This window comes from Apiospora hydei, assembly GCF_038363865.1.
Source record: "Apiospora hydei strain CBS 114990 chromosome Unknown utg000005l_segment0_segment0, whole genome shotgun sequence".
Taxonomy (NCBI): domain Eukaryota; kingdom Fungi; phylum Ascomycota; class Sordariomycetes; order Amphisphaeriales; family Apiosporaceae; genus Apiospora; species Apiospora hydei.
This window is the reverse complement of record NW_027117364.1, coordinates 3,853,326-3,872,528: the sequence shown is the minus strand read 5'-3', so window position 1 is coordinate 3,872,528 and position 19,203 is coordinate 3,853,326. Positions and strand designations below refer to the sequence as shown.

General features: G+C 57.4%; 9 protein-coding genes across 9 annotated transcripts; 6 read left to right on the top strand and 3 right to left on the bottom strand.

Moving 5' to 3' along the window:
• Positions 1-283: 283 nt before the first annotated feature.
• On the top strand, positions 284-709 carry PG997_006680 (uncharacterized protein; the record flags this gene model as incomplete). The annotated part of the gene is made up of 1 exon (XM_066810995.1): positions 284-709. One exon carries the CDS (start codon positions 284-286, stop codon positions 707-709), a length of 426 nt encoding a protein of 141 aa, XP_066669918.1.
• A 505-nt stretch (positions 710-1,214) lies between these two features.
• Positions 1,215-3,256, top strand: PG997_006679 (uncharacterized protein; the record flags this gene model as incomplete). The annotated part of the gene is made up of 2 exons (XM_066810994.1): positions 1,215-2,649; positions 2,724-3,256. The coding sequence occupies 2 exons, from the start codon at positions 1,215-1,217 to the stop codon at positions 3,254-3,256; spliced, it is 1,968 nt and encodes a 655-aa protein (XP_066669917.1).
• Positions 3,257-3,837: 581 nt separating this feature from the next.
• On the top strand, positions 3,838-4,886 carry PG997_006678 (uncharacterized protein; the record flags this gene model as incomplete). Its single annotated transcript, XM_066810993.1, has 2 exons — positions 3,838-3,993; positions 4,056-4,886. 2 exons carry the CDS (start codon positions 3,838-3,840, stop codon positions 4,884-4,886), a joined length of 987 nt encoding a protein of 328 aa, XP_066669916.1.
• A 567-nt stretch (positions 4,887-5,453) lies between these two features.
• PG997_006677 (uncharacterized protein) lies at positions 5,454-7,064 on the top strand (the record flags this gene model as incomplete). Its single annotated transcript, XM_066810992.1, has 4 exons — positions 5,454-5,573; positions 5,659-5,847; positions 5,879-6,821; positions 6,901-7,064. The coding sequence occupies 4 exons, from the start codon at positions 5,454-5,456 to the stop codon at positions 7,062-7,064; spliced, it is 1,416 nt and encodes a 471-aa protein (XP_066669915.1).
• Positions 7,065-7,248: 184 nt separating this feature from the next.
• On the bottom strand, positions 7,249-9,095 carry PG997_006676 (GMC oxidoreductase; the record flags this gene model as incomplete). Its single annotated transcript, XM_066810991.1, has 2 exons — positions 7,249-7,771; positions 7,837-9,095. The coding sequence occupies 2 exons, from the start codon at positions 9,093-9,095 to the stop codon at positions 7,249-7,251; spliced, it is 1,782 nt and encodes a 593-aa protein (XP_066669914.1).
• Positions 9,096-9,401: 306 nt separating this feature from the next.
• Positions 9,402-11,086, bottom strand: PG997_006675 (cytochrome P450; the record flags this gene model as incomplete). The annotated part of the gene is made up of 3 exons (XM_066810990.1): positions 9,402-9,749; positions 9,850-10,956; positions 11,015-11,086. The coding sequence occupies 3 exons, from the start codon at positions 11,084-11,086 to the stop codon at positions 9,402-9,404; spliced, it is 1,527 nt and encodes a 508-aa protein (XP_066669913.1).
• Positions 11,087-12,869: 1,783 nt separating this feature from the next.
• On the top strand, positions 12,870-14,038 carry PG997_006674 (Bacteriodes thetaiotaomicron symbiotic chitinase; the record flags this gene model as incomplete). Its single annotated transcript, XM_066810989.1, has 2 exons — positions 12,870-13,375; positions 13,444-14,038. The coding sequence occupies 2 exons, from the start codon at positions 12,870-12,872 to the stop codon at positions 14,036-14,038; spliced, it is 1,101 nt and encodes a 366-aa protein (XP_066669912.1).
• Positions 14,039-15,274: 1,236 nt separating this feature from the next.
• Positions 15,275-17,017, bottom strand: PG997_006673 (uncharacterized protein; the record flags this gene model as incomplete). Its single annotated transcript, XM_066810988.1, has 3 exons — positions 15,275-15,499; positions 15,597-15,995; positions 16,994-17,017. The coding sequence occupies 3 exons, from the start codon at positions 17,015-17,017 to the stop codon at positions 15,275-15,277; spliced, it is 648 nt and encodes a 215-aa protein (XP_066669911.1).
• A 141-nt stretch (positions 17,018-17,158) lies between these two features.
• PG997_006672 (uncharacterized protein) lies at positions 17,159-18,207 on the top strand (the record flags this gene model as incomplete). The annotated part of the gene is made up of 3 exons (XM_066810987.1): positions 17,159-17,164; positions 17,630-17,690; positions 17,762-18,207. 3 exons carry the CDS (start codon positions 17,159-17,161, stop codon positions 18,205-18,207), a joined length of 513 nt encoding a protein of 170 aa, XP_066669910.1.
• Positions 18,208-19,203: the final 996 nt, after the last annotated feature.

Sequence of the window (19,203 nt, the reverse complement as noted above, 5' to 3'; positions counted from 1 at the left end):
CTCATTTAGTGGGGTTTGTTCTATTTCAAGCGACGGGTGGTGCCTGTTGCCAGCTGAAAACCACGAGCTTGTGCGAACTCCCATTCAAAACCAGGGTGATTCTGACTGTGTTCCTGGACAGATGCATGCAGTATTATGCTTTTGAACTCAGGTCATTTCTACTGCGTCGTTTGTGAAGGTTCTGCAGCTTGAGTCACCACTAGCAGCTTGGCTACTCTTTGGATCGGTCACCCGCAGCTTTGGGTCCGGGGTCCCACCGTGCCACGTCTCGGGCGCCCTGAATATGCAGAACCACGGCCGTGATGCCGAATATAGGCCTCCGCTGCCCCCCCGCAGCCCGAGACCACCATTGGCAGCGGCTTATCCTGGAGACCACAGATTCACCAGCTTTCCGCCGCCGCCCGGGCCACCACCACCTCGAAGCCAAAGCTCATCGCCAGTATTCCCGGAGGGGCCACCTCCTACTCTTCCCCCACGACGTCCTGCGGGCTTTGGGGGCGCTGCAGTATATGGCCAAAGGCCGCCCGACGGCCGTTCGGCATCGGGGTCCAGCCTTTCTCCTCATTGGAATTCAGAAAGGCCGACGCTGTTGAGCTTTCCACCACCTCCCCCTCGCCTAGCAGGCCACATTCATCTCATGGAAGACCACATTCGTCCCATGGGAGCAAACCTCCTCCGCTACCTCCCCGTCCTACAGCCAAACCGATAGAGCTTGGCGTGACACCGCCCAGCACCGTCCCCAGCACTGCAGCATCGTCACCCCGGCTTTCGAGCGCGCAAAGTCCTCCCAACCTAACAAGTTTCCCTCCACCTCCACCCGGACCTCCTCCGCCAATCCCATCCCCATCTCAGTCACCTGCTTCAGGAACAGCCCCCGCGGCAACGGATGCCTCATCAAACCCTCCAAATCCTTCTTCTTCATCCGACCTATCGCCACCTCTTAGCAATAGTAATGTGCAGCCTGGGAATGACTCCAGGGTCTCTTTGGCGACCTCACTGGTGAACTCTCTGCCGCCCTCTTGTACCCCATCGCCCTCACTTGAGCCTCAAGCTGCGCCTGCGCCGGTACCGCGGGGGCTGTCACTTCTCCCCTGCCAGACGGAGAAACACCGGTGTCAAACCCGCAATCTCCCAATGAACTGTCATTCTTCCCGATACCGCCGCTCAAGACGCCAACATGCCCGGACGAACACATAGAGGATTTGCTGGAACAGATGATGGGCCCGGCCATTGAACTCACGGGTGCCGATACCGTCCCTTCACCCCATCATGGCGATGACGCATTGATGGTGCGGCCGCTCTCCAGGCAGTCATACAGTGGACACAGTTCGGAGCCGGAGTTCAGCTCAAACCCCATTGCCCCGCTGAAGCCACCGAAGACGCCACTCAACTCGAAGAGGCCGGCGTCAGTCTCACTATCGTCCGCTGGCGACTTCAGGACACCTTCTCCCTCTGGTTCTGATTTCACCAACCGAAGAGACCAGGACAATGAGACATCAGCTGCTCAGCCCTCCAACCACGCAGGGGACCACTCAACACCCGACATATTCAAAACCGCACCTTCGTCTCCTGCAATTGGCACTTCAGTCAAGACACCATCAGCGCCGTATGAAGTGCATGCCATTGATTATTACTACCCATTCCCTAGCCAAGACCATGGCATTTCCCCTGACCAGGATACCAGCCCAGGCGACACACGTGCATTATCTTCAGCCACGTCCCGGCCAGTCACCACCTGCATCGACGCGCCCGTCACATTCCATACCACGTGGTACTCGCACTTCGCCGCCCCGGAGTTCTTCATCTGCTCACGGTGCTACGCCGACCACATCGAATCCTCCCAGTTTCGCGACGCTTTCCACGTGTCCGCGCCCGCCGAGGGCAAGCCGCGCGTGTGCCGCTTCAGCAGCCCGCGGATGAAGGACGACCTGTGGAAGAAGGCGGTCGCGTCAGATTACCTCCAGCCCGTCACGGACTGGATGCAGCTCCGGAGCCGCGTCCTCGACTGCCGGGGCGCCAAGGGTGCCAAGGCGAGCGAGGGCGCCAAGTGGTATGCGCCAAAGCCCGGCGCGTACCCGGCCTGGTTCGGGGTGTGCCAGGCGTGCTACGAGGACCGCGTCAAGGTGTTCCCCAAGCTCAGCGCTCACTTCGGACCGCACCCGGAAACGCCGCCGCCGAATGAATCATGGTATTGCGACTTTGCCGTCCCCTTCGCCCAGAAGGAGTACAAGAAGCAGGGCCCCACAGGCGACTGGGCGACCTTTGTCCGGGAAGCCCGGGCGCGCTCGGAGATGCCCGCCTGCCCCGGACAGGAGAGCACCTTGGCCTACGGCAAGGCCTGGTTCCGGCCCGTGCATGGCCCGGACTGGCTCCTTATCTGCTCGGCCTGCTTCTGCGACCGCGTGTTCCACACCGCCGACGCCGGCAAGTGGGCGCCCGACGAGCAGCTGTCCAACACGCCGGAGCAGATGGTCCGCTGCCCCATGGCCCAGTTCAACATCAGCATGGCCATGTCGCGCGCGCACGAACTCAAGGACTTCTCCGTCTTCTGGGCCGCCATGGACAAGCTGAGCCAGGAGAAGTTCTGCGGCCCCCACGGCATCACCGACGGCGTCTGGTACACGCTCCACGGCGTCGAGGCTGGCTCGGGTTACCAGGTCTGCAGCTCCTGCTACGTGAGCGTCGCGGAGCCTTTGGGGTTGAGCCAGTTCTTCCGCCGCAAGATCAATATCCCGCCGGGCGCCAAACTGACCTGCTGCATGAACCCGTCCCACCCCGCGCCCGCGACTTCGTCCCACTGCTGCTCGAGACCTACTACACCCAGTCCCCGGCCGCGCTAGCGGCGTACGCCGACGAGTACGCCGCGATCCCGCCCTGTCCCGGGACCCGCAAGGTCAAGGGCCGGCGCTGGTACGGATGGGAGGAGTGCGCCATCTGTCCGGAGTGCCACCACGACTTCGCGCGGAAGTACGAGGGCCTCGCGGCGCTGATGCCCCTAAAGAATGCGCCGATTGAGGGGGACAGAAGCATCATGTGCGAGATGTACTCGCCCCGCATGCGCGACCTGTACCTCCTGTGCAATGGTACCGCGCAGGCCGCGCCGGACCCGAAGCCGCTGCTCGAGTTCGCGGAGAGGCGGCGGCGGGTCTTTGCGGAGACGTTTTTGCGGCTTCGGATGATGTCGCCTGGCGCCCGACTGGGGATGGATCGGGAGGAGGTGGAGGCGCTGGAGAAGAGGTGGAGGAGTGTTGAGTAAGTAGAGGGTGTGAGAAGGGGGAGGGGGTGGGCTGTGCTTGTAGACACCTTGGATACCCATACCTACATATTTAGATTTGATTGATACCGCATGTTGGAAAGCGTCTAGGGAGATTTAGTGTACTATATAGAAATTGCAGATAGCCGTTATAGATCTCATTGCAGCTTACGTCCGTCGTGTGTTTCCACATCCAGCTTGTAACGTTGCGACAAGTTTACAAACATGGACTGACACGGACTGACCCTACGGGTTACATGGGATGATAAAACACCAAGCATCTCGCCCAGATTGATATCAGGACCCAAGGGGTAGCGCCGGCTCATTCGTATCCAAACGAATCCCCTTGCTTACTGCTTACTGCTCACTGCTTACTCCCCCGCTTTTCAGCCGCTCGAGTGCCACGTCGCCGGGTATGGGGGTTGGAAGCTAGTGGCCCCTGACCTTGCGTCTGTATACGAGAGGCCGCTGCGCCTCACAAAGCGCCTGCCGATAAATACGTGTTCTTCGCATCCTTTACTTGAGAGGCATCTCTTGTCCCCGCGAAAGAGAGATAGAAAAGCGATCACGCAACATCATATACAATGGACTATTCGGACCCCGACGCATTCACCCTGCCCTACCAGCTGACCAAGCAGGTCCGCCGCGATGTCTATCCGCTGTTAGAGCCGACTCAGCCAGAGCTGTCGGCGAAAGGGAAGACGGTGCTCATTACCGGCGTTTCGGGGGGCATAGGCAAGGTAAGCACAATGTCCGGAGGTGCTCAGTTTTTTCTTTCCTGTGACCAATAGATGATATGCAGGTCATCGCCGAATCGTGGGCTATCGCGGGGGCGTCCGGCATCGTGATCACCGGGCGCAAGGTCGACGTCCTCGAGAGCATCGCGGCCCATATCCAGACCCTCGCCCCGCCCGGCAGCGGCACCAAAATCCTCGCCCACGCCGCCGACATCACCGACGCGACCTCCGTCGCCGCTCTCTTCGCCGCCGCCGCGTCCTCCGTCGGCAAACTCGACGTCCTCATCAACAGCGCCGGCAGCCTAGCCCTCGGCCCCGTCGGCGCCGCGGACCCCGCGAAGTTCTTCGCCGACTTCCAGGTCAACGTGCTGGGGACGTACCTGGTGACGCACCACTTCCTCGCGCAGGCGGACGGGACGGGCACCGTCATCAGCCTGAACACCATGGCCATCGCGCACGTGTTCCCCGGCATGGCGGGCTACACGGCGTCCAAGCTGGCGCTGACGCGCGTCATGGATAACCTGCACGCCGAGCAGGCGAGCGTGCGCGTCTTCATGCTCGTGCCGGGCATCGTGCGGACCGAGATGACGGTCGAGGCGTTGGAGCCATACGCTAAGGACAGCGCCTGGCTCAGTGGCGGCTGGACGCTTTTCCTGGCTACGCCGCGCGCGGAATGGATGCGCGGCGGCATCGTCAGCGTGAACTGTGAGTACCGCCCGCCTTCCCTTCCCAGTGCCCCCAAACCTCGCGGAGTACTCTTTCTGACATGGGAACGACGTCGCACAGGGGATATCGAGGAGATGGAGGCTCATAAGGATCAGATTGTTCGCGACAACCTGCTCGGTCGGGCTTTTCTGAACGCTAAGCTCGGGAAGGATGGGCACCCCTGGACATGAAGCAAGGGCAAAAACCCCTTGCTTGTTTCTCGTCTTCTATCCTATAAATAGCTCTTGTTCATCAGCAGTCTATCAATGATCGTGACAAGATATACCTTCGCCCTGACAGTCTAGCAGAATGTGTGGCAGTGATTCGAGTGGCGAAGCCACATCGAATCGTGTGAGTTCAGCTCCGACTACATGGAAGCTAAGTGGCGCTAGACGGTGATTTAGATGTGTTAGGGGTAACAGTGGCTTACACTAAGCCAAACCGCCAACAAGCAGCCGAGGACCTTGCCACTGAAGAAACGTGATCCTCAGCTCCCGTGAGCACCAAGACTCCTTGTCCCTGGGACTGTCTAATAAAGGGGTGAACCAATTGATCTGGAACTGCCACAGCTGAAAATCGACAAACCAAGCTAAAGGTTCTAGAACATGGGATATCGACAACACACCACGTAAGGGGGCAGTGGACGAGACACACTAACTACATAACAAAGAAAAGCAAGCGCCCCGCACCTCCCATCGTATTCCTTGTTTCCCCGTGTCTGAGACAGGCTTGTCTGAGCATACTCTCCCACGATTACCATGATACCCGAGTTCACAGAACTGCGCGAGCGCATCACCCGGGGCAAGGTGCTGACGCCCGGCGACGAAGGCTACGAGGCCAGCCTGGAGCGATGGAGCACCACCTGCATAAAACAAGCCGTACGTCCGCCCCAATGCTCCATCCCTTCGTCCGCCCTCTTCCCCCTAGTATCGCTGCCCTGCTCACCCATACCCTCCCGCACAGGCCGTCGTCATCAAACCCGCCGACGCGCAAGAAGCTAGCCTAGCCGTCAAGTTCGCCACCGCCCACGCCATCCCCCTCGTCGTCCGCGGCGGCGGCCACAGCCCGAGCGGCTCCTCGGCCATCGAGGGCGGCATGGTGATCGACCTCGGCCTGCTCCGGTCTGTGTCCGTCAACACCACGGACCGGACCGTCACCTTCGGCGGCGGCTGTCTCTGGGAAGACGTCGACGGCGCCCTCTGGGAGGAGGGGGTTCGCGACCGTCGGCGGCACCGTCAGCCACACGGGCGTCGGCGGCCTCATCCTTGGCGGCGGCTTCGGGCAGCTGACGGGGCGGCACGGGCTGAGCATCGACGTGCTAGTGGGGTGCGAGGTGGTCCTGGCGAACGGCGACACTGTCACGGCTAGCGCCGACCAAAACTCGGACCTGTTCTGGGCGCTCCGCGGCGCGGGACACAGCTTCGGCGTCGTCACGTCGTTTACCTCGCGCATCTTCCCGCAGGGCATGGCCTGGGGCGGCGTCCTGGTTCTGCCCATCGGCGCGCTGCCGGACCTGGTTTCCTTTATTAACGCGTTCTGCGAGAAGAACGACGGCGACCAGGCCATGATGCCGATGCTCGCGTGCCACCCCGCCACGCTCGAACCCTGCGTGGCCACGACCATGTTCTTCAACGGGCCCAAGGAGGCCGCCGAGGCGTTCTACGCGCCCCTGCTCCGGCTGGAGGGTGCGATCATGAACACCACGGCCGTCATCCCGTACCCCGTCGCCAACACGTTTCCGAACCCGAAGGCGCCCCCGGGCAAGCGGTACCTGTTCAGCGGGGCCAACTTCGTTTACCCGCTCGACCTCAAGATGGTGCAGGAGGTGTCCGACATGTTCCACGCCGCGCTCGCGCCGGAGGGGAACCGCGAGATGCGGGCCGGCAGCATGGTCGCCTTCGAGCTCATCCCGCACGACAAGGTCAGCGCCGTCGACACCGCGGCCACGGCGTTTGCCGGGCGCGACGGCCAGGCTATGAACATGATCATCAACGTGGCGTGGCAGAGCCCCGACAAGGACGACGAGGCGAAACGCATCTGCTCGGAACTGACGCACTACCTCAAAGACAGAGGCTGGCGGGGCGACGAGGCGGGAGACCGCGGGGGCACGTACCTGAACTACCTGAGTAAGTCGCCCTCTTCTATCTACCCCGTTTGGTATTCGGGATCCGGGGTGTATGAGAGCTGACAGTGATCATGATTTAGTCCCGGCAACGGAGGCGGACAAAGCCTACACCAGGGCTGATCGAGTGTTCGGACCTAACATCGAGCGGTTGCGCGAACTCAAGGTCAAATGGGACCCCAGCAATGTGTTCAATAAAGCTGTGAATCTCCTTCCGGCGAGTGGGAAGGCGAATGGCGGAGTATGATAACACCTCCGAGTGCTGCACCCGTATGGATTACCGGTATCAATCGTAACTTATATAGACCGTCCAAACATAATCACCCTCGTTTGCCAATGTTCTGATGTGACTTGTTTTAGTGTACTGTACTCATATAGCAGCGTCTGGGTTCAATGGTACTGTTTCTTTCTCGAGGATTGGCATTTCGAATTTAATCCGACTTGCCCTTCCACTCCTCCTTGACGAACTCCGCGCACCTCTCAGCAACCATGTACGTCGCCGCCATAGTGTGCGCAGCCGGAATCCGGGGAAACACGCTCGCATCCGCGACCCGCAAGTTGCGGAACCCATGCACCCGCAGCCGGTCATCGACCACGCCACCCTCCCCTTCCGCCGCCATGCGACATGTGCACCCGAGATGCAGCACCGACTGGACCGTGTCTTGCGCAAACGCATCCAGCTCGTCGTCGCCGAGGTCCCGCCACTTGCTGATATCCCGTCGTCCGGTCTTGACCCCGGGCGCGTAGAACAGCTCCGCGGCGTGCCGGTACCCGGACTTGTGCGCGAACTGCTCCGCGAGGTGGAGGGCGAACCGGAGGGCCTTGCGCGCCACAGCCCGGTCGTGTTCGTCGTCCAGGGTGCGGTAGTGGATCAGGGGGCCCTGCTCGGGATCGTTCCCTGAGGCCAGCGTCACGCGACCCGTTGTCCGCGGCTGCACAAGGCAGGTGTAGAAGCTGCAGAGCGGCAGACCTTGGAACCGGTCCAGCACGGTCCCCGCGGGTATTACCATGATCTCGACGTCGGGGAAGTTCTCCGGGAGGGCGGCGTCGGCGGGGTCATGGTCGGGTAAGGCCCGGTGTTCATTGTGGAAGACTGCGTGTCGATGTGGGAGGTGTTGACGTAGATCGTGGCGGCGGTTGTGCCCGACTTCAATATGCCCGTCTTGTTCCAGATCCAGAGGATGACCTGCCAGATGGCGAAGAGGATGTTACTTTGAAGCCGGTGAAGTGTCTGCGAGAAGGGGATCTTCATCATAATGGGAATACCATGGTGGTCGCTCAAGTGCGATCCGACTCCGGGGAGGTTCTTGTGCACTGACACGCCGAGTGGCTCAAGCTGCTCCGCGGACCCAATACCGCTAAGCATCAGGAGCTGCGGGGAGCATATTGCACCACTGCAGACGATGACTTCTCGTTCGGCCTTAATGAACGTTGAGCCGCCTTTGGACCCGGCGGGCTTGACATGTACTCCCCGGACACAATGTTGCGCTACATCAACTTCCAGCTTCGAATCGACAACTCCGGTGCAAACGGCCAGCCTGCCCCGCCTCTCCAAAGCAAGATCCTTGGGTAGATACGCGCTGTACGCGCTATGCCGAGCACCGTCTCGGTCAATCGTCGAGTCGAGAGCGAAGTACCCCGAAGGCGGCGCGTCGGGATCATTGACGTCATTATCAATCGACAGCCCCAGCGCCGCGGCCGCCTTATCGACGTGGTCGTAGATCTCGAACTGCGGCTTGTGTCTCCTAAGATGTACCGGTCCGCCGCGCCCCAAGTATGCACGAGTGCGACGACCGGACGGCGACTCTTCCGCGGCCGCGTCTTCGATCTTGCGGAAGAAGGGCTCGACCTTCTCCCAGCTCCAGTCCGGGTGCCCTAGCTCGTCGGCCCAGGCATTGTACATGCCCGGCGCGCCGCGGGTCCAGAGCATCTGGTTAATGCGGGAGGCGCCGCCGAGGGCCTCAGCCGTGCGCAGGTCGGCGCGACGGTGCTTCTCCGACCCTCCAGCGGCGTTGCCGGGTCGTTCAGAAAGCCGCTGCACGAGCTGGAACAAGGATGAGCCGCCCAGCAGGGAGCCCGAGATGAGCGGGATGCGCGACAGCCAGTGGTCGCGGACCTTGCCGCGCTCCAAGACCAGGACGCGCACGTTGGGGTCCTCGCTCAATCGCGACGCAACGGCACATCCTGCTGTGCCGCCGCCGACGATGACGTAATCGAAGGTTTGGCCTACGATGTCGCCAAGTATGCGTTCAGGGTAGGAAGGGGAGAAAGGCCACATGATGGGCAATATGGAAATGTGGTGGTTGCAATTGTGCGTCAATTAGCGAAGTTTGACGGGTGGTGCATCCAGTAATTGCTACTGCAGGTGCCTCAATTGCCCCTCGTCATTCGGCATTGGCCTAAAGTACATTCCACAACAGCAAATAGGTCAACTTGCAAACAAGTATCTAATGAAATTTCTTCAAATTGCCCTTTTAAACCCATGACACGTTCGATACTGTCATAGACCACCTTCTATCTGTCTGCTGTGATTCCCTCTTGCCGGACCGATCAACCCCAAAGACATGGTCTCCTCGCTGTTCCCTCAAGCCACACAGCGACGCCGCAACCGCACCATAAGGGGCCCCTTCTCATAAACGTCGAAAACGCGCTGCTTCTCCACCCAGTCATCCTGCCCCTCGATGAGTTCAATATCGAAGTTCCACAGTAGCCGCGCGAGAATGAGCCGCATCTCCGCGTTGGCCAGGTTCTTGCCGATGCAGTCGCGGGGTCCGTACGAGAAGGGCCGGAACCCCGTGTGGTCGTCCGAGGCGTACCGGGCATCGTACCGCGGGTGCGCCGCGGGCAGCCAGCGCTCGGGCGCGAAGGTCTCGGGGTCCCAGAAGTTGCGCGGGTTGTGGCACGTCGCCCAGTTGGAGATGGCGATGATGGTCTGTTTGGGGGATTTGGTTGCGCCCAGGCTATTAGTGACATACACGGGTTGACTGATGTGTTGAAAGGGGCAAGGGCGAATGAGGTGGGTAAGCACTTACGCCTTTGGGTACGTATTTCCCGTCAAGCATGGCCCCGGGACACGAGCGTGCTGGGACCGTTGTCGCCGGCGGATAGATCCGCAGCACTTCCTCGATGCACGCGTTCAAGTACGGCAGCCCCGCGACCGACTTCATATTGATCTCATCCTCGGCGGCGAATGAAGTCCGGATCTCATCCACCAGCGCCTGGTAGACGTGCGGGTTCCGCAGCAAATGAAAGGTGATAGCCGACATGGCGGACGCCGTAGTCTCGCTGCCCGCCACGATGAGGGAGCGCGCGTTGGTCGTGAGCTCCTCGTGCGTCATCCCCTTCTCGTCGTTGCTGTTGTAGCGCAGCACGTACGACATGATGTCCCGGCGGGCGTCGTCCTCCATCGCGAGCCGCTTCTCCGCCTTGGTCGCCGAGAGCTGCACGCTCGCAGCGCGGTTCTTCGCGTTCTGCTGCATGGCGCGGGTCATGAGGAACGGCTTCAGGTAGCGGTAGTGCACGAAGAAGAGCATCTGACGGCTGCTCTTGACGGTGCTGTAGATCATCTTGACCCAGGGGTGGTACTTGCTGTTCTGCAGCGAGTCGAAGGGGTCCGCGAACGCCAGCTCGCCAATGATGTCGAACGTCGTGAAGTTGTACCACTGCACCATGTCCACGGGCGCCGCGCCGGCCTCGGCCCGCTCCTTGAGCCGCGTCATCAGGAGGTCGACGTAGTACTTGATATACGTTTCCTGTTCCGCGAGCGCCGCTTCGGAGAAGGCGTGCGACAGCAGTCGCCGCTGCCGCCGATGGTCGTCCCGCTCGGCCACCATGATGCCGATGGGCTTGGCGAAACCGTACGTCTCGGGGATCTTGGCATACTCTTCCTGGTCGGGGCGGCGCGCGAAGGCTTGTGGATAGCCGACGGTCCCCTCTAGTGAGAGACGATCGGGCGTTACCCTCACAATCGGTCCATACTTCATGTGCAATCTCAACAGATCTTTGGCAAAGGTCCCTCGAATGGCGTTCCGGTACAGGTAAGGAAAGTAAGTGGCGGCGTAGAGCTTGGGGCCAGGGAACTTGGCGAGGGGATGGAAGAAGATGCGGTAGATGATCAGGACCAATCGGTAGACAGCGGCCTACACCAAAGGCGTTAATGGCATACCTGCGAACATCTTATGAAATGTCTGAGCTTACAGTTCCGATAAGAAACACTGCCAACAGCCCTATTGGTAGGTTTGAGATACCAAGATTACTGAATATCGCCATGATGTGATGATACCAAAGGCCATGAGAAGATTACTGGGTTGAATATGAGAACGAAGGCGATCGGGCGAGACTGATAATTATATCACAGCCCCTCATTGCACATCCATCAGGCTTATCACCATGTACGCAATCTGTCCAGCCCAATATAATGCTGCATTTTCTGTGCGTTGTCGCACCCATCAACAAATGCCACTCGGGCTGTATTGTTACATCGCGGATGTGATACGACCGTCATGCAGTGCATATCAGCCTTTTACTGATCAAGCTAGGCTTCCGTTCCAATAAAAAGGACGGGTAACAGCAGCCTTTGATCGCGTGTAACTGCTTTTCAAAAGCATATCGAAGCGTCATTCCAACGTTAAGGGGGTGCCGAAGACGGTGCCCTTGTAACTCCGCAGCCAACAAGCCCAGTAAGTTGCTGCCACGATCCGTAGCGGAACAGATTCCATGCCTAATTAGGGGTATTTCCAGGCCATTGCCATACGTAATGGCTGTGAGACATTCGAATACCGAGCCAATGTCAGCATTCGAATCCATGCACATACCCCAATTCTGCAGGCCTTTTCACAGGGCCCGCTGGACGCCGCGAGATACAGCACAGGTATTTTTGCTTCTTTTGATAGAACCTGTGCACATGATCCCGAGGTTGCATTGCATAAAGTACGCGAGGATTATGGCGATCAAGGCGGAAATCCTGTTATTACCCGGGGTTCTTCAAGGCCAACCAAAGCAGAAGAAGTGCTGCAATGCAAATTTCGTATGGCGAAGGCCCTCTTGTAGCAACGCAATTAGTATCAGGTATGCAATTCAATACGTACATATCCCTATCAAGTTGACAAATTACGAAACGGATGAAAAATACTGACCAATAAATCTGGCATGCATCGATTATTTCCGAGATGTTGAGGTACTATCATTGGCCTGTACCGAAGTCGCCAGGAAGTGTGCTGGCAACACGGTCGGCTGGGTGGAAAAGGAAGAGGTCAGTCTCTATATTGTCTCATTTGCATATATCGGAATCAGCGGTGACTCGGTTCTCCCATATCCCCTTGATGGCGACAACGCTGCCTCTGGTATAACAAGTCCTTTCCGCAAATAATCGATTAATAGGTCTGTTTATACGATTAAGTATTATGTCCAGTGAAATAAACATTTTGCCTAAACAGGATAAACATTATACCACGGTATTTGATATTCCCTAATGTGTACAGGAGTTGCCCTCGGTCGTGTAGACTCGGCTCTTGACGACGTTGAGGTTCCCTTCCAGATTGTACATGACGGTGGGGTTGCCGGTCAAGCCGAGGGCGTCGGCCATGTCCCCGGCGCCGGAGCCGGCAGGGATGATTAGGATGTTGTGGCTGGGGGTCGCCCAGTGGCTGTAGTCGTGGAAGAAGTTGTTGTAGATTTCGTTCCAGGCGAAGAGGGGCCGCTGGGTAATGCAGCAGGTTCCGCAGTTACTGTCGGCGAGGTCGAGTATGCCACTCTACGCGAAGCTGAGGAAGTGGTTGGGCGTAATGGAGCGGTCTCCCATCCCCGTGCTGGCGAACATGGTGATCGGGTCCTACGAGGCCTGGTCAGCCCGACGATCATGCCACTCGTTTCCGCCCGCAGGCCTCCTCGTCGAGGGCCTCACTCACGTCAACTTCGCCTTTGCCTACATCGACCGGGATTCGCTTGAGGTCACCACCAAGGATTCCGAGACGGACGCCGGGCTGTTCGCTCAGACAACGACACGGCAACCCAGTCCGTCTTCCCGGACATTGCCGCCAGCGAGGAGAAGACCATGAAACTCGCAACGAACCTGGTCAAGTTCATAACGCGCTACGGCTTTGACCGCGTCGACCTGGACTGGGAGTATCCCGGCGCGTCCGACCGCGGCGGCAACGAGGAGGACGACAGACAGGGCTATGTCTCGATCCTCAAGATCCTGCGGGAGACCTTTCTGGCCTCGGCGCGGGGCAACTACGGCCTGACCATCACCATTCCGACGTCGTACTGGTATCTGCGCTGGTTGGACGTTCGCGGCCCGCTGGAGTACGCCAACTGGATCAACATGATGTCGTACGATCTGTACGGCGTCTGGGACGAGCACAACCTCATTGACAACACCGTACAGGTATACACCAACCTGACAGAGATCAAGCTGGCTGTCGCCCTGCTGTGGCGCAGCAACATCGAGCCAGGGAAAGTGGTGCTTGGCGTGGGCTTTTACGGCCGCTCGTTCCAGCTCAAAGACAGCAGCTGCAAGACGCCCGGATGCGAGTTCGGCGGCGCGGCCGACAAGGGACCGTGTACCAACTCGGCCCGCACGATCGACGATCGGCTACTTTGAGATCATGGACATCATTGCCGACCAGGATCCAAGACGTGGTGCACGACAAAGAGGCCGCGGCCAAGTGCATTGTGTTTGGCGACAGCAAGGACCAGTGGGTCAGCTACGACGACACCGACACGCTGCAGGTCAAGGTCGAATGGGCGGACGGCGTGGGGCTGGGCGGCGTCATGATCTGGGCCGTCGACCTGGACGACAATGACTTCTCGGCGTTGTCGGGCCTGACGAGCCAGAGCCTGGCGTCCTTCGAGCTCAACCTAAAGCGGACGGTGACGGCCGAGACGGCGCACTGGTCAACGGTCAACGGGCAGCAGTGCATCATCAGCGACTGTGTGGAAAGGCCCGACGTCCCGGCCGGCTACGCCGTCGTGCCCAACAGCGAGTTCCGGGACAAGTGCTTGCGGGGCAGCCCCGTGACGGGCAGCTTGCCGTTACACGAGTACATCTACTGCCCCGTCAGCGCTTCTGTTACCCTTACGCCTTTGAGGACTGCCGCTGGATCGGCAAGGGCACGTACGACGACGACGAGTGCTCGGCCACGGACGTCGAGGTCGCGCTGGACCCCGGGGGCGACACGGGCTCGTACTGCGCCGGCGGCCTCAACTCGCCGTCGGACCTGAATCCGTTTCTGACCGCGTCGTGGGGGACTTGTTCCCGTGAGTTGACTACACGGTTGGACTCGCTGCCACCTGGCGGCGGGGCAGATCACTTTGTAAAACAAAACAAAAATCGATTTCTTTTATATAGAATCAGGTTCAGTGATATGTTCAGCAAGATGAAGCGCGGAACTCGGATTCCCTTATCCCAGTCGTCGGTCTGCTCACCTGTCGTGACTTTCAGTGACGACACTTTTGCTAGATGAAGACGTGTGGTTTAAAGGACTGTCCCTGGACAGTGTTTTGGTCACTGTAGCTTCACTTTGAACAGGAGCGGGAATATACCAGCGGCGGCTGAGACATTACATAAAAGCTTCCAAGCAGCGATCCGTTCACATACGACCATATCCTGCTGAATACTAGGGATCCCGTCCGCTCTCCCATATATAAGCAGCAGAGAGCCGAATTAGTACTAGGGTCGGTGACGACCTGGGAATCCTCGGTGTTGTATGTTTTTGGTGGGCGCCGACACAGTCTTTTTGGACTGCCCCTCACCCGAGGCTAGGATGCAAGACTGAGGCCCCAAGTATATATGGCCCGGAATTTCCAGGCAGGCGAGATGGCTCCCTCGAGAGGCTTGTATGCACACCCGTGCTGATGTACCAATGTATTCTATACATACTGTACGTTTGGTGGCCCCGGCAGGAGTGGCTACTGCCCCTGAATGACGATGTTGCTTCTTGTGGCAACACAACTTGAGGCATCCAAAGACCTACAGGTAGCGCATAGCTACCCAGGAGAACAATCCCTGTAAAGGGGTGAATATGAGTTCTGGTCGAAAAAGAAAGAGTGGGTTTTGATCCAATATCAACGTTACCTAGGACATGTAAATAGGGGCAAAGTCGTGGAGAGAGGTGTGTGCAGGACCATCTCAATTCGACGTCTATATACTAATCTAAAGCCAATTACCTTTGAATTGCATTGTTCGAGCAGTAAGTGGCCAACTACCCATGCTTTAGAATAATATCTTTAATAGAAAGAGACCAGGTATTCCCTTTTTGGTTACTTCCCATTGATCCCGAAGCCCAGACAGCCCACTGCGAGGTCTCCATACAATCTTCGAACTTCGAACAAATCTAGTGCCTAGTTAACAGGTTTCTGTACAAACGTAGTTTTCGCTTCCCCCGGTCCCTTATGTTTTCTTTTCTGGTCCCCCGATGATGTCTTCTAATTTTGATTTGCTTGCTGCCGCCGCTCAGCTCAAGCCCCGGCGAACTGCGCAAACGGGTCATCGCCCGCGTCCGTATGGCGCCGGTACTCGGACTGGTCCGCGACGGACTGCGCCGCGTCCTCCCCGTAGATGGCCGCCATGAATGCCAGCGTCATGTCGATACCAGCCGCGATGCCCGAGGACGTCCAGATGTTGCCGTCGGTGACCCAGCGCGCCTCGAGCACCCAGTTCACCTCCAGACCTTGACAGGTCGCCTAAGCCATTCCAATAATCGTGTTAGCCTATACCCGAAGTTGAATGGAGAAAGTAGTCCGGCAACAGTGGGGCAGAGAGAAGGAAAGTCCGGCTTACCCATTTGAAAGACTTTTTGTTGGTGGTGGCCCGCTTCCCGTCCAGAAGGCCCGTCTTGGCCACCAGTGCGCTCCCGGTACACACGGTCAAGAGATACCGCAGCTTGGGAAAGACCTCCTTCACATATGCCATGGCCGGCGCGATGGCGTCGTCGTCCCGGGTGCCGGGTCCGCCGGGCACGATCAAGACCTCGATGTCGTCGGGGGCGTTGTCGAAGGTGTGGGTCGGCACGACCAGCTGGCCGCACCCGTCGGCCGGCAGGAGGTTGGACGGGACCGGGTCCAGGGTGGAGGAGAGCATCGCGATGCTCAGGGTGTTGAAGCGCGAGTGCGTGGCCAAGAGGTCGCACGGCCCGAAGACGTCGAGGGACTGGAAGCCCGGGAACAGGACCACGCCATACTTTGTAGGGGCTTGCTGTCAGCTGACATAATGGAAGCAGCTGAGTTTTATAGATAAAAGACCACAATATGTAATATTTATGTCGAGAACAAGAGCACGTAGGAATGGAAGATTCTCCAGAAAATCGCGGGGTGAGGTCGAGCTTTCTATGAGCCGCTCCAGGTCTAGACTCTAGCTCTGACTAGAGCTTCATCGGACGAAAACGAGGAGAAAAAGGTAATGTCTCGCGAGTAACTGCATAGTTGGGATGAATTTGTTGCGCCATTTAGCTCCCTGTTTGCTGCTGACGATGCAGGTGCCCGACTGCTGTATCGCTGACTACATCCTTGCAAGCTTCTTGTCTTACCAAAAGGCGGCAGCTCAATTAGCTCCGCGTTTGAGAACTCGTCCCCGAAACTGTCATGAATCGAGGTTCTACGTAACAAAGGGCTCTGCGAAACGGGATTGGTGTTACTGGTGGTTCAGTAGAAGATGTTGGCTAAGCGATCAAGGATGGGCAGTAACGCCTTTTCAGGAAGGTTTTGGGGGTAGCTTCATGGCCTACTGCAGATGCATCCAGGCCTGTCTGGAAGTTCCGTCCCACCAATCTCCTCGAAACCCGCATTGTGTCCGTATGAGGCGCTGTTCCTCGATCGAGAAAGCCGGAAGCTTGCGTGTACGTCGGATTGTTACTTATGGTCTATTTAGATACTGGAACGGAGGACAGCGTTTTGCAGACGAGCCAGAAATATGTTGTCATTGGCCGACATACCACAGGGAGTCCTGGCCCCGCGTATTCTGTTCCTCCCACAGTGGACCACCCCCGCGTTTCGACACCACCTCGGCCACCGATGGATGCGACGAGCGTGCATGGGACTCTTAAAAGCTATTTTGGGATGATGCTAGCCATGATTTAAGCGGTCCGACTCGGAATGAATTCTTAAATTGCAAATAAAGGTTATTTTGACCTCATAGCCCAACCCCCTGAAAGAAGAAATAGTGAGAGATGATTTTCTCACATCGCTTGGATACCAGAGATGCATTTTTCGATTGCATTGCCATATCCTGAGCACCAGCGGTAGTGCCCCCATTCCCTGTCAGGGGTAGCCAACACACCTCGGCCCGGTCGCTTCGAGAAGCGCAAGCCAATGTTACCCTGCATTCCAGTGGCATTACCCCTCACTATGGCTGTATGTCGCATTGGTATGCTGTTGGGGGAGGATTGCGCCCCTGACTTTCGGTTTGTCTTTGGGTCTTATTGCTTGCACGCATCACAATCCGACGGAGGTCGAAGATGGCGATAAAGAAGATGCCATGCGAGCAGCTACATCCTAGGCTCCTAGAAGGTAAGACGATAAAATTTCATCTGCCATCGATCATCCGAGAACATTTCTAATACTTGGGTGTATAAAGCTCTTCCTCCAGGGTGTCCAGTCTTGTCTGTTGTGCCACATGGAAAGACGAGAGTACGCCACCGTATCCTCCCTCCTACCCATTTTACAGTACACCCCAATCTAACGTCGAATACAGTGGTCCGTTGGGCTAAAAAGTCACCATCGGGCTGACCGATGGATCAGAAGACTCGTATTTTGTTAAGGTCTGCTGCCCTTTCCCGAGTTTAGTGGTTGACCACATTCAGCTGATGGCCCCAACAGGTCATCAAGCGTAAAGAGTGGACGCCAATGGCAGAGGCCGAATTTGAAGCACAAACAGCTTGTAAGCAGTCTCTGTGTAGTGGTTGCAGATACCCATCACCCTATGGAGAGCTCTGATGCCTTGATTCTCAGTGGCCGCGATAATCCCGGAACATGTGGTGACCCCCATGGCTTGGGGTGTCTTTGAAGATGGCTCAAAGGCATTCTTCATGACAAAGTTCCGCGCTCTAGAGGCCATTCCCCCTCCCCCTTCGCAACTGGTGGATATCATGAAAAGACTGCATCAAACCTCTGTGTCGCCCACGGGGAAATTCGGCTTCCACACAACCACTTATTGGGGCCCTCCTGCTATGGTCAATGATTGGACCGATAGCTGGGAAGAATACTACGCCCGACAGTTTCGCTCCGATGTTACCTATGTGCGAACGATACTTGGTCCAGACCCCGAGCTGGAAAGATTGACCGGTCTCGTTGTCGACAAAGTCATACCTCGACTCCTACGCCCGTTGCAGACTGGTGGTCGCAGCATCAAACCGTCACTGTGTCACGGGGATGTATGGGACGGGAACGTGCAGTAGTTGAGTTATTTTCCATCATTTTTCTAATCCGCCATTTCTCCACTAATACTGTCATATTCACGAAGCGATATGGAAACTAAGGAACCTATCCTTTTTGACTCCTGTGCTTTTTATGGGCACAACGAAATCGACTTGCAATCTGTCGGGGACCCACGGTATGTGCTTGGGATGGAGTCTGTGGATATGTACAAAAAGGAGGCGGGTGCATCAGAGCCACAAGAAGACTTCTACGATCGCCACGATCTCTATGGCATGTAAGTAACCTCCCACACAACATGCAGGTGGACAGAGGTCGACTGTACACTAGCCGCTGCAACATCGTGATAGCCGCCATTTGCCCTGAGCAGGTGCATCTCCTGACAACGTATGTGCCACATCTTGAACCCAGGGAACTTGGGCTATTCTGACAGGGGCTATAGGGCAAAAGATACGATGCGGCGTCTTGTCGCTAAATTCCCCAATGGCATCGCAGACTTTCAGGAGAGGGTATACGGTGAACAGACAGGTGGTACGCACCGGGGATCCGTATCTTGACGGCGTGAACATCCTGTATGAAAGGAACTGTGGTCTTCGGTTCATGGACAGTAAGAGCAACGTACCCGGAAGGTGCGCTAATACTTGATCCCTACTCTCTGATCCTTGGCAGAGCTGATGTCCGCTGTGATGAGCTTGGGCAGCCTCGAATCTCTTGGGCCTTGGCAGCTCTTAGCCATCCTGCTGATTACATCTCAAGAAGACAAAGAAATAGTTATTGTATAAGTGTTTTAAAGCAGCTAGGATATGTGATAACCGGCTCGTTGGCAGGCTGCTTGTAATTGGTGTGGGCGTGCCCTTGATAAGTCACATTTTTGTGCTTGGCTGTTCTGGTATAAGTTAAATAATCCTAAATGAAACAAAGAAAAGGGGATCATGGCGCAGAGATGAAGTTTCCGGTGTGTACATTAGCCTGACAGCTCACTTGCATTTCCCTGGTGGCGTAGAGCTGATACTTCCAAG